Source organism: Centrocercus urophasianus, unplaced genomic scaffold (assembly GCF_019232065.1).
Source record: "Centrocercus urophasianus isolate 14NV4802_14NV808 unplaced genomic scaffold, USGS_Curo_1.0 seq_18, whole genome shotgun sequence".
Lineage (NCBI taxonomy): Eukaryota > Metazoa > Chordata > Aves > Galliformes > Phasianidae > Centrocercus > Centrocercus urophasianus.
This window is the reverse complement of record NW_024884733.1, coordinates 3361971-3375253: the sequence shown is the minus strand read 5'-3', so window position 1 is coordinate 3375253 and position 13283 is coordinate 3361971. Positions and strand designations below refer to the sequence as shown.

The 13283-nt window shown below is 52.3% G+C and overlaps 1 protein-coding gene and 1 long non-coding RNA gene across 2 annotated transcripts; one reads left to right on the top strand and one right to left on the bottom strand.

The window, feature by feature from the left end:
* Nucleotides 1-1251: 1251 nt before the first annotated feature.
* LOC122160854 lies at nt 1252-6191 on the bottom strand. The gene is made up of 3 exons (XR_006168966.1): nt 6057-6191; nt 4887-5010; nt 1252-1378 (listed from the first exon to the last, which is right to left on the bottom strand). It is a non-coding gene; the product is annotated as an uncharacterized LOC122160854 (long non-coding RNA).
* Nucleotides 6192-6261: 70 nt separating this feature from the next.
* Nucleotides 6262-11569, top strand: KIAA0040 (KIAA0040 ortholog). The gene is made up of 2 exons (XM_042819622.1): nt 6262-6323; nt 9737-11569. The coding sequence occupies exon 2, from the start codon at nt 9834-9836 to the stop codon at nt 10164-10166; it is 333 nt and encodes a 110-aa protein (XP_042675556.1). The 5' UTR covers nt 6262-6323; nt 9737-9833; the 3' UTR covers nt 10167-11569.
* Nucleotides 11570-13283: the final 1714 nt, after the last annotated feature.

Below are 13283 nucleotides of genomic sequence, written 5' to 3'. Positions count from 1 at the left end.
GGAAGAGCTGCATTCAGTGAAGTGACACTTAGGGCAGCATTTATGGAGGAATAATGGAGTGGGGGCTTCCCCAAAGATAGCGGGGTTTTGGCAGGAGGATGCTTCAAGAGCATCAGAGCCTTCACCTCTGCTCCTCCTCTTTGTGCTGCTTTACTGTGGGCATCACAAAGCGCAGTACAAGTCTAAATGCGCTCTCAGCTCTTTCCCAAAGCAATATTCACACCATGTGAGGCAGAGGTTCAGGCAGCCTGCAGAAGAGCAGCAGGAGCCCCAGCACCCACCCAGCATCTCATCTCCACACCAGCCGGGTTCCCTTTTCCAGACCCCAGCACACCACACCCTGGGATGACCACACACCTCCAAGCAGCACTCAGTAGCCTTCACCCTGTCAGATACTGCCAGCAAAAAGTTCTCGCCCCCAAAAACTTTAATCCATGCTTATACCCCCCTCCCCAACCAAAGGCTCTGCCCCAGGACCAAGCCCAGCCCCATTTCTACCAACCAACCACCTGTAGTTGGGTCACCAAACCCAAGCAAGCCCACACGGATGAGTGGCATGTCCCTGCCCAGCTCAGAGCTATACAGGTGTCAGAGGTTTGACAGAGGGATGGTGACATGGGGATAGAACCAACCAAGCAAAAAGCAGAGCCTCATGTACAGGTGTTACACTGCAATTGTGTTTACTCCTTCAGAAACTAAAAACTAAACAACACAGAAAGGCAACGGAAGAACAGAGGCAACGAAACCCTTTGGAAAGATTTTGATGAACCAAACGCAGACCAGTGCAGCCAAATGAGGGGAAGATGAAAGCAGATAAATGCATAAAGAGAGAAAATAAATAATATAAATAAATAATATATTAAACAACCCTCCCCCACCCCATAATGAAAACGTAGCTGGGAGAATGGGATCGACGCTTGTTAACCATTGTTAACTAGTATTTTTAGTCTTGACCGCTCTTAGGCTATGTATAGTTCCTTTTTTTAATGCATTTTCTATACATTAATAAAAGATACCAAACGAGTGAGCTGTGTGCCTCTCTGGGAAGAAACAACAAAAGGGGAGGAATGAGAGGTGATGGCCTTCTATTGTTCCAGGGAAGGTTCAGGTTGGATATTAGGAAAAACTCATCCAAAGAAGTGGTGATGCAGTGGCACAGGCTGCCCTGGGAGTGGCAGGGTCACCATCCCTGGAGGTGTTGTGAACCACGAACATGTAGCACTGAGGGATGTGGGCATGGTGTGGTGGGTTGGGGTTGGACTAGGGATCTGAGAGGTCTTCTCCAACCTGAATGGTTCCACAATTGTGTGACTCGAGGGCTGAAGCCCCATTGCAAGGTACCCTTCCTCCACCAGCACCTTCCTGGCAGAACGTGCTCCTGGTAAAACAAAACACAGCATGATTTTAGCAAAACCTCCAGGACAAGTGTGAATCTCAGAGAGTACGGGAAGCCTCCCTTCATTCCACGTGCAGGCTTTATTTAGATCTCACATCTTAAATTTTCATGTTCACCGTGCAGCCAACCAGAATGAGAAAACCCCAAACAACTGGCAGAACTTCTGCCAGACTGCTAAATTTAATTCCAGGGAGACAAAACCAGGGGAATTTGCTTTGCGGTGCTTTCTGTGCTCCTGTTTCTTACTCCAATTGGAGAGAAAAAAGGGAACTGCAGAGCACGGGGTACATCTGCAGCCCCACTGCTGTGGGGAGAGGAAAAGCAAAGCCTGGAGCTCAGCCATTGGCACCAAATGAATCCTGTGCCAATGAAAAACCTCAGCTCCAATTTGCACCAAGGATCACAAAGTCTTCTGGAGATGTAGGAGGTAGAGGACATCTCAGTCTCCATCGTGGTGCCCATCTGGGCAGCAGTGATCACTGTGGGTAACACCCAGAGGTGTCCCACCACCTGTGCTGCTAAAGCTGACTGTGCTTTGCATCTCAGCAACCCAACCTGGTGGGTGCCCTGTATGACCCCTAAGTGAGGCCACTGCTCTCCAACACATTTCAGACTGGATAAGGAGGGGGCCAGGCTGCCACAAGCCCTTTCCCAAATTCCCTATACTCCTCCTTCAGGCCAGGGCAGTCCTGAACCCCACCACACCAACCTCATCACCTACCACCAGTGCCCACCCAGCCCATCACCCTACAACCTCTGCACAGCACATTTTTTGCATGGCACATGCACTTATTGCATGCAGTGATGATACTAAGTAAGTCCAGCACATTCCAGATGGGGTCACACATGGTAAGATGTACCATTCCCATTCCCAGCCTCTCCAAGAAGCATAATGCCTGGGCTTTGCACAGCAGCCCCTTTCCTCCTGGGGCCAAGCTCCAGCCAAGCACTGTGCTGCCCGCCACCCCATCTGCACTTTGTACCCAAATATTTCATCAGAGCCCTCTTACCAAAGTCCCCTTCTTGCATGAGTGATGCTTGGGAACTTTGTCCCACCAGCAAACATCAGGAGGGCACACAAGGGTTCTTGGCCAGTCTGTAAGCATTGACTCCAAGCCTGGCACTTGAGCAACAGCAGCTGTAACCCCCCCATCCCAAACCCCCACTGCCATCCCCCCTTCTCTGCTTTCCAGCTTAGAGGGCTGGGAAAGCACCCAGTGCCCTGCAGAGAAAGTGCTAAGTTTCCTGAGCTTGGGCTGCTCACCTCCCATGTTTGATGCCTTGTAGAACGTGATATTTCCTTACAGCCCTGTTTCTAATGTTTGTTTCTTGGTTTTTATTCCCCCTCGTAAGCCTGAATGTGCTCATCATCCATTTAAAACCCTCATTCCCCTTTTTATCTCTCCAACTCCCATAGCTACAAGCGCTACCACATCATTATGCAGGGCATTAAAAAAAATCTCTCTTTTAATCAAATCCAAATGTAGGGCTTTTAATTTTCATTGATCCATTATCCTCTCTGTGGGATTGGGAGAGAGGTGAGGGCAGCCCATGGGCTGTTCCCTTTCCCACCTATACATACACACTCTGCCATTTCCAATTCATTCCAGCAGTTTCTCTTGATAAAAGCATAGGGGATATACATGGTAATCAAGGCAGAAATATTGAAGCTGCATCCTCCTGCCTGCCCACTGATCCTAGCACCATGCAAAGCTTTGAGCATCACCAAAGAAAGGCACCTGTTGTCCCTTGAGGGGGTCAGGGAGAGGTAAAACACCCACAGGAGAAAGGCCTCTGGTTGTTTGTCCTCTCTCCCCTCCAACGATTTGCATCTTGCTTTCATTTCCCCCCTGCCCCAGCTGCACAGTCCCCATAGAGCAGAGCCGTGGGGCAGCATCGGGCCCCAAACACTGAGGTCTTACGCTGCTCACAACGAGGCTTTGTGCTGAATGTGAGATTAAAAAAATATTTATTAAAAAAAAAAAGAAAGAAAAATGGTGTCTGCTATTTGTTAAAGGAATGGCATTGCCCTGCCCTGCTGCTGCTCTGCTCGGCTCAGGTTTGGGGTGCTGACACTGAGGGGTGCCCGATGCTCAGCGGCAGCAGAGGGATGGAGCGCAATGCAGAGGACTGTGCCCTGCTCCCATCATTACAAGCACATTCCTACCCAAAAAAAAAACCATCTTGGCAGCTCTCATCAGGCAGAAACCAGGTGTTCAGAGCAGCATGAGATTAAAAAAAAAACAACAACACAACAGAATCCAAGCAGCCCAATCACACCTCCGCTCCAAGCCATTAACCCCTGGGACTCTGCTTTGCAGTGAGCAATCCCAACAGACAGCAAACCAGGTCAGATACAGCCCTCGGGTAGGAAGGCCCACATCCCAGCGTTTTTCATCCCCGAGCATGTGGTTGACATTCCCAAGAAGTCCAGCCTTGAGGTCCAGCCCATTATGGTGCTGGGGGAGCGTTACCCCACTGCCCAATCTCCATGCCAGGGCACCACCTCATCCTCAGGCTGCTCCCCATACAGCTCCTGCAGGCAGTTCCGCTCTCCCCACCTCCTGCTGCCATGGGATTTCCTCAGGAAGGAGCTCCTGCTCACACACACACAGCAACCACCAATTGTTTGGAATGTCCCAAACAAATCCTCCTTTTAACAGGGGGTGTTTAGCCTGACAGCCCCGCACAGCACAGGAGCAGCATCCACATCGCTGTGGGTGCGGGAGCCACAGGCACTTGTGGGGGCACAGCTCCCTGGCAGACAGATGGAACCCAGTGCACTGGGGCCTGTCCTGCCCCTGGAGAACTGCCCCAGGTGGAGGAAGGCCTGACTTCAAGCCAAACCCAATGCAGCTTCTGTGCCCACCACCTGGCCTCAAGCATCGCCCTCCCCATCCTCCTCCTGAGCTCTGCTCCAAAGCCGGAAAGGCGACTGCTGCTGCTCAAATAAATACCAGGGGCCGCTATTTTTATCCAGCAAGCGACTGGGCAGCTTTATTTTTAGCATTTAAACTGCAGCCTCCTTTTCCTTTTTTTTTTTTTTTTTTCTCCTTTCTTTTTGCTGGGAGGGGGAGAAGGAGGGAAAAGGCAGAAGCATCGGGGAAAAATGAGAGGAATGTTTCCCTGCAAGCAGAGTTTTCCATTGCTTACTTTGAGCTGCGCCACAGTGTGCAAACAGAGCAGAGGGGAAGGTGTGCCCGTGAGCAGCAGTTCTGCTCTGTGTTGGAGGGGGGAAATTGGGGAATTTTGCTGTAATGAGGCTGCGAGGAGGGTGAGGGTGCACGGATGTGGGTTGAAAACACAATATCCTGGGGGAATGCGTGTTTTGGGTTAAAAATAGGCCATGTGCTGGCGGATCCTATGGGTCCCGTGGGATGCAGAGCCCTGCTCGTGGAGCACCGATGTGTTACAGCAGCGTTTTCACCACCAGTCATTGCAGTGTTTCCCAAATGTTCAGGTCTCATTCCAGCTTTAAAAGGATTCTTACCAATGAGACATTGGGCTCCTCAGTCCGTGCTGGAGGCCCAGAAAGAGGAAAAAAGCCGTGTAATCCAGAGCAGGAGTGATTCATCGGCCTCTGAGTCACAGCTTCCTCTGACTTGGTGCTACTTCTGGAAAACAAAGCACCCAGAGAGTTCAGTACGAGCAGCAGTGGCCACATCTTGCCCAAGGGCAGAGCCAGCCATCGTCACCAGCTCCATCACATCCCCTCAGCATGGTCACTGCATCTTTGTTCCCATCCCCAGCACTCGTGCTTGCTGAGTAAGAGCGGCCTCACTGATAGGGAAGTGGGGAGGCTGAATGAAACTAACAGGTGACAGGTTCAAACCCCCAAAATTTGGCTGTTTTTTTTGTTGTTGTTGTTATTTTGTTTTTTTTTTTTTAACACCACACATAGCTGAGCTGTGGGGCTCCTTGCCCCATCAGTTAGGAGGGATTTGTGTTCTTGTAATGCATCTGTTCCAGACCACCACTGGAAAGAGGATATGAGGTATTCAGATATCCTTGTAAGTTACAGAACCATTCAGGTTGGAAAAGACCTCAAAAGACCATTGAGTCCAACCTGCCTCCAATACTGCTCACTAACCACATCCCTCAGTGCCACTTCTCTATGGGTCTGTAACACCTCCAGGGACAGTGACCCACCGCCTCCCTGGGCGGCTGTGCCACTGCATCACTGCTCTTTTGGAGAAGTAATTGTTCCTAATATCCAACCTAAACCTTCACTGGCAAAACCTGAGAGCTGGGCAAAGGGGCACGTGGGGCCCCAAAGGCTGGGGCTCAGCAGTTCCTTGCTTGGTGAGGCTTCTGCCAAAGTCAGCCAGCAACAAAAAAGGACTGAGCCACAGTACAGGGCAACGAGCCCATGGCCCAACACCTGCAGCTATGCTGGCCCTGAAGCCGCTAAAAATGGCCACTTCTAGTTAAGGAGGATCAAACAGGCGTGGGGTTTGCCCCGCTTGCTGTGGCCGGGACAGCCCCAGCTGTGCGCTCTTCCAGTCACAGCACGCCCGGCCGCCAGCACAGCGCACGGGGCTACGGCGGATCCAGGTTATCCCTCGTGAGCAGATAAAAGAGAAACGGGAAGGAAAGCCTAAAGTGGGAGGGGTGGGGGCGTTCGAAACCGAGCAGGAATCACGTCTGGAAAGCACCGAACCCTCCGAGCACCGCCCTGCAGGGAAGCCGCCTCCTCTGCAGTCCGTCCCGTCTAAGGGCAGCTCTCTCCAGTTCCTGCCCGCTGTGCCCAAACCCCGCGCTGTGAGCCCGGCTCCCCTCGGGCCGTCCGCCCCGTCCCCTCAGCTCCTCCTCTAGGGCCTGGGAGCGCAGCCAGCACCGGGGCGGAGCGGGGGGAGCCCCGCCGGGGCCGGGCCGGGGGCGGAGGCTGCGGGGCGGGCTGCCCATTCCCTCTGCTCGGCGGGACGAGGTAGGTGCGGGCCGGCGGCACGCGGAGCCCCCTGCGGGGTGCCCAGGTGCGGGATGGGGGTGCGAGGTTTTGGGGTGACCGCGGCTGCCACCTCGCAAGGGACGCAGGAGATGCTGTCGACTCCCTCGGTTGGCAGCTGGGCTCCGGGGCTGAGCCAGGTGGAGCCGCGCTCGCGGGGCTCTTGATGACAATGGTGTGGGCATAGAGAGGGTCTTGTGGCCGCTGTGGCACAGTGCCGGGCGAGGTCCGTGCTGTGCTTCGTGCAGCTCAGCCCGTGCTTTCGCTTTAACCCCGTTAGCAGCAGCCGCGTAGGGAGCGCTCATGCCGGGCCGTAGCCGTGCGCCTTGGGGGCACGGGGTGAAGTTCTGGTCCGTGCGGCTGCTCTCGGCACACGTTTGCTTTGCAGCGTTTGAAGCGGATGACGGCAGGGCTGCTGCTGCTGCTGCTCACCACTTCCAGGTCTGCGATGGCTTCACCCCGCTGCCTTCCAATCTGCAGGTGCAAACAGGGAAAACCGGCGGTGTTCCGCATGCGTACCCGGCTGCGTCACGGAGTTCACGGGCTCCAGGGGACCTGGGACACATTGCACCTTGGCTTGGTGCACAGTGACTCCCAGCCCTTGACCTCATCTGCAGAGGCCCTGCAGTTCCTTGCACAGCTGTGGTTGCTGTGCCGCGGATGTGGGCAAGCCAGGCTGCCTGTGCTAGGTTCCCTGTGCCCAGCCTGTGCCCCCCAGCTTGCTTCCCCTCCCCTGTAACACAGGAGATGCTCCGTCCTTAAAACCAGTTTGCTTCCAGCTGAGGTGGATTAAAGGATGCGGAGCTAGGTCCCCACCTCCAAAAACCCCAACAGGAGAGGCACACACGTCAGCTCCAAACCCTACTGCCGGACCTCCCGAGCCAGTTCTCCTGTCAGCCTCCTCCTGATGCGCTGCCAACACTTCCCCAGCACAAAGAACGCATTTAGCAGGCGCTGAGCAGCCCTCCCAGACACTGCCCTGTCTCCAAGTGCCTCCTGGCCCAGTTGATGGTTCTTGGCCCAGAAACACGACGACCTCCCACCGGCAGCTCTGTGTACGCTCACACCCATCCTGGATCACAGCTTGGATTGTGGCTCTGCCCCTCCATCCTTCTCCAGAGGGAGATGCTGCTGCTGCAGCATTAAACGGGGCAGCAGCGCTAAACTTTCCTAAAAAGCAGCGAGAAGGAAGGGCTGCGTGCAGGAAGGCAGGCACTGAGCTAGCAATGGGTGGCCTCGGCTAACCCCAGCACTCTCAGGCTCAACAAGGCACCCGTTTTCCTGCTCTCCCCTCTCCTATTTATTTATTTAGTAACAGAAGAACCCCTTCATGTAGCGCACAGGCATCTCTTCATCCACAACACAAAAGGCGATGCACGCACCAAAAAGAAAAGGCATTTGAAAAGCAGCAGTGCTACAAGGCAGCCTGGCTGTCATGCTGGGTGCCGTGCCTCTGCTTGCCCTGCAAGGATGCATCACCCCTTGGTTCTGCTATCCCACCCTGCAGGGTAGGGGTCCCAGCTGCCAGCCTCACCCTGCAGACTAAACAGCCAGTGAGGGCTTTTTCCCCACATTCAGATCCATTTTCAAATGGAAACATTTCAAAGGACTCTCTCCTTTTTTTTTCTTTCCCCCCACTGCAAACAATTAATTATGAGCTTAAAAGGAAGTCCCAGCCCTCCTTCCCTCCCCTGAAGTTTACAGGCAGTAAACATGAAGCGGCTTAGGGCAGGAGTAAAACTGAACATCCTGTTTTGTCTGAAATTGAGGCGGTTGGGTTTTTTTGCTTTTTTCTTTTCTTTCTTTTCTTTCTTTAGAAGCTTTTTGGAATGAAGTGCATCTTGGGATCCCAGTGTCCCTGCCTGGATAGCAGGCTGTCAGGATATTCATGGATAAATGGCAAACCTGCTTCAGGCAGACGATTCAAGCCAAGGGAAAGCTGCTCTGTTTATTTGTACGGCCATTTAACCTTACGACATCTGCACTAAAAATGGTCTCAGAGAGGAGGAAATCTGGGACAAGCACAGCTCAAAGAAGTGCTCTCTGCACTCCTCCATGCCCTTTACTTGCAAAGCAGTGGGCAGCAGGAAGCACCACGAGCACCCAGGGACTTTTTCTTACCCCTCCTGGGAACAAGGCTTTTTTAATTCCTTTTTTACCATGCATGAAGTAGGCAGTGGAGCAGTGACAGGATTTTTGCTTCTGAGCTGCCTTTTGGAACCTGCCCACCACAGTGCTGCTTCCTCTTGGCAGGTCGCAGGTGCTGTGCTGCAGGCTGTCGGGCTTTTATGGTTTTTCTTTTGGATCAGATAGCTTTGGTGGTTGTTAGGAGATAGGCTGGGTGTGCGTGCACACAAAGTGTTGCAGGAAACCAAATGCTTAATACAGGGGTATCTGGAGATAGCAGGTACCACTGCAGCGATACATGAGCAGGGAAGGGCAGCACTGGAGAGATGGAGGTTTCAGCTTGGGGCCCTTCCCACTGCTCCCTAGAGGAGGAGAACCAGCAATTCAGTGGATACAGCAAATGGAGTTCAGGTGCCAGAGAAATGCTCTGATTAGCGTTTCTCCCCTTCACCTTAGGTCTATTAGTGAAGGCAAGCAGCTCCTCTGTGACACCTTTGTGCGTATGTCTGGCTGTATGTCTGAGCTGCTGCCTTGAGAAAGTCTTACTTTTCCTTTTGCTGTGTCTCAGCTTCCCCTGTGGTGCACAATAGGGGCTTCCATACTCCCTTGAGAGACTGTGGGGCTGGACTACCAAAGGCAAAAGCAAAGCAACGAGACACCGATGTAAAATGCCAAATCAGGGTGAAACTTGCTCTCAGAGCCTGATGTTGCTCCTGCTGACTTTCCATCTATACAATCCTTAACTCAATGACCTCCAAATTCTTGGCTTAAAACCCCCAGGAGCTCTGCCTGGCCCTCGAGCAGGAACAGAGGGTGGTTGGGAATAGAGGCAGCAGCTCCCTTACCCTGGCCGCCTCTACTGCAGGAGGGCTTCCCCAAAAACCTGGGGCTCAGCAGCACCTCTCCCTCCTTGAGGGGGAGGAAAACCTCACGTCATGCCACAAAAATGCTCCTCAGCCCTGCCCAAGCCTTGGAGCAATTCCCAGGTGAGTCATGGAGGCTTCTCAGCCCAGGCACTGCAGACAGCCCCTGGGGGGCATGAGGCTGCTTTCCCGGGACCAGAGTCCCACGCTGAGCCGTGGGTGATCTGCTTGGGTTCTGCAGGCTCTCACCCACCTGAATGCTCCTCCATAGAGCGATTCCTGGCTGGACTCTGTGGGCACAGACCTCTCGCCCTGCAGAGGCTTTGGCAGTGCTGGCAGCTCTGGGAAAAGAAAAACACGCCGAGGGCGCAGGCACCTGATCTGAGTGATTTCTTGTCTCTGCAGGCACCATCCAGAGCAGCTCGTGCAGCCTGTTAGCTCCTCACAGGAGTCAAACATATCCTGAGGAGCCATAAAAGAGGAATCCTGCCCGAGAGCCAGCATGGAGCAGAAGATTAGCTCTTTCTTTAATTCCATCTTGGAACTTGTTCGCACCAAGCACAAGGAGGGCGTCTTCAACACCGTCTGCCTCGCGGTGCTGTTGGGCCTGCCCTTTGTCGTCCTCATCGCGTCCATCTTCATCTGCTGCCACTGCTGCTTCTCCCACTGGAGGAGACAGAGCACGAAGAGGGACAGCCCCAGCAGCAACGGGCAGCTGCAGGCCGAGAGGAACAAGAAGAAGAAGAAGAAGAAGAAGAAGGATGAGGAGGACCTGTGGATCTCGGCTCAGCCCAAGCTGCTCTTGCTAGACAAGAGGCCGTCTCTGCCTATCTAGCGACCAACTCTGATGTCTCCGGTCCTTCCAGCTGTGCTACAAGGAGATGCCCAAACTGCTGCCACTTTATGGTGACTTTGAAAAGAGGCTCAGCCCATCAGTGGGGTATCAGAGGGCAGGCACAGAGCAAGGCCTGTAGACACGGGTTTGTGCCCCCCACCAAGGTGAAACCCTCTGCAAAGGACAGACAGCCTGCTGAGCCACCATGGGGCCACGCTCACTCTCACCTCGGAGATGCGAGTGCAGCATTACAGTACAGTGCAGACATCCTGGCCCTCCACCCCCAAATCAAAAGCAATACAAGTTTCGCAGGATGCACTCAGCCCAACCTCAGAAACCTCAAGTCCCAACCTAAGGCAGCAAAGCAGAAGGCCATGCTGCCACTCAGCCCAAGGCAGGAAGGAGCCAGGAAGTTGCAAGACCAGCCCTTTTTCACCAGCACCTAAAAAGTCTTCCTTAAAAGACTTTTTTTTGTACAGACTTGCTTTTAAAGAGCCCATCGTACTGCAGCAAAGTCTGCATCACCTCTATGCTACTGCAGGAGCGGAGACGTAAGCTGACGCTGTGTAACAGCTTAGCTATGGCTATTAGAGTTATTTATTGAATGACTACTAAGGAGCAGGACCAAAGGCCCCTCTATTACAGGACTTGGTGCACTGAATTGCTATTGGAGCAGCAGACACTTTCCCAGCACAGTCCTCCCCATGCCACACATCAGGGGCACGCACAGACCCACAAGCACACACCACTGCCAGCTGCTGCATGGCCATCAGCACAGCTGGGACTGGACCTTGCACTCATCTCCCTCTCCATCTCCTTCCTCTCTCTTCCTGGCAAAGCCAGCAGCTCCTGGCAGTTCCTTGTGCCACCCATCCCAGTTTGTGCAACTCCAGCAGGGTGGTAGTGCTAACATCACGTCACGGGGCTTGGCTCTGTCTGGCTGCACTGGTGACAGCCTCAAAGCTCCTCACCACACAAGGGCTTTAAATTGCCCCCATATGTGCCTTATATTCCAGTTTACTTTATGACCATTGAAATAAGTGACTCCCTCCTCCTCCAAAACAGGAAGCGATGTATAATGGTAGAAAACTTTCAGGCTTTGCCACACGTACATCCGTCCCCCACCCAGGTACTTTTCCCCAGTTTTGGCCAAACCATGCACTGAACCACTGCATCTCAAGACAAAAGCAAGAGAGATGTGTCTATCAGCAGGGTGACAGCCGTCTGAGCACCAAGGCAAGAGCAGCATGGTACGGAAACGCGGCTGCACCCCCCCCCCCCACTGCACTGCCTCCCCACAACCGCATTTCAGTATCAGCCTTTTCCTAAAGAGTCCATACAACAGGAGAAAAAACAAAACAGAACAAAACAAAACATTTTTCTAGCTTTTTTTTTTTTTTTTTTTTTTTGTACAAAAAAAAATGACTAAAACTGCAAACAAATGCTATGCCTCTAGCAGTTGTGTTTATTTTCATGGGGAAATTTTTCTTGTATCTGTTCCCTGGCCCTAGATAAGACGCTGGGAGGGCTTAGTGGTCAGATGTGCTGTGCCTCTCTGCCTGCAGACAGCTGTGCAGCTTGAAGTTTTCTTAAAGAAACAGCTTAGCTTAATCAAATTTATTAGCCTCGCCTTGTTAATGAACACAGTCAAGCTCCTCTCCCCAAGGGCAAAAAGTACTGGGAAAAAGAAAAGCAGCATTTCAGGCTGCAGGGTTTTTTTGTTGTTGTTGTTTTTTCCTCTGTGTGAAGGCTCTGCAACACAGAGTGAAACCCAGCTGATTTCTATCAGACAAGTATTTCGTGGTGTCTGCAGCTCCTCGTAGCTGTCTGCACTGGGCATGCAAAAGGAGCCGAGTTTTTCCAAATGGCACGGTGGGCATCTGTACCACTAAGTAATTAATCCCTCCATGAAAATGAATGAAAATAAAAACTGTCTCTCACCTGGATGCTGCACTGAGGTCCTGCACAAAAGCCACAGAGCTCTGGGAAGGACTGGCAGGAGGAGGTGGGGGGTGGGAGGAAGCTGATATTAATTTTTGATTGTTCCCTGGAACAGCCCCAGGGATTGAAAGGGTGCCAGAATTGCCCCATATAGTCCCTGAAGTCCCATTAGGAGGGAAGAATTGGATTCTCAGTAACCATTCCTCTATTTCTTCAGTCAACGAAGCCTGAAGCAGCAACCGAAAGTAGTTTGGCTACTTTCCAACCAAGTGCCCAGTGTGGTAAGACACTCCCATCTTCTCCTGTGGCCCAGTGAATGCTGAATTACAGAGTCCAATGCCTTTAGGAAGCAGCCACCTCTCCCCAACAGCAGCATTTTGCAGAGTCCAGCCCTCTGGATGGAGCAGTGGCCATGCTGAGACCCTGATAGAGCTGGGTTTGCATGACCCATCAGCTGCATAGTCCTGGTCAATTCAGTGATGTCAAGACAGCACATCTTCTTTCTAGGATTCAAATTCTACCCCAGGCATGTTGCAAACCCCTCTGTCTATGAAATTTAAGTGATTTTCCAGCAAGGCAGAGGCTTTGAGAAGTTGTTCTGGTCCTGAGGTGTTTGGGGTTGGGTACAGCAACAAAACAAGGCCACTAGGAGGATGTTAATTTTTTTTTTTTTTTAAATTGGACTACTCCAGGAAGCCCAAATCTTTAAACCAGACCAGCCGGCTCCTGCAGTAAAAGAAACTGCTTTATCAGAGCAGTCCCAACCTTTAAATCTGTGATACAGTCTGATTAGCCCTCAAAACATCTTTCCGTGGAGGCCAGCTGGATACAGGACTGGTTCTCCTAAAGCAGCACGAAGAGAGGATGCCATCCTGTGGCTGTCTGGAAATACTGGCTTCCCATGTAAGCAGTGGTCCCTGACTACCCTTCCTAGTGAAGGAGACAGGCCTGCACTTCAGAGAAACAAGTGCCAATCCAGAAGTTGCTAGTAAGGTACCTTTCTTTTCATTGTAAAATACAAAGCTCAGCCTTCTTAAGAGAATATTCTCTGCTCCCAGGTAAGATTCAGGTTTGGAACGCAATTGAGCTTTGTCTTTGCAGTGTGCACACGAAAGTGCTGCTGGGAGAGATCACATCTGTTACCTTTTAGAGCATAGGTTTGCTTTTAGAGGCTCA

Coding starts and splice junctions, on each gene's coding strand:
- KIAA0040 (XM_042819622.1), top strand. CDS start 9,834: ATGGAGCAGAAGATTAGCTCTTTCTTTAATTCCATCTTGGAACTTGTT.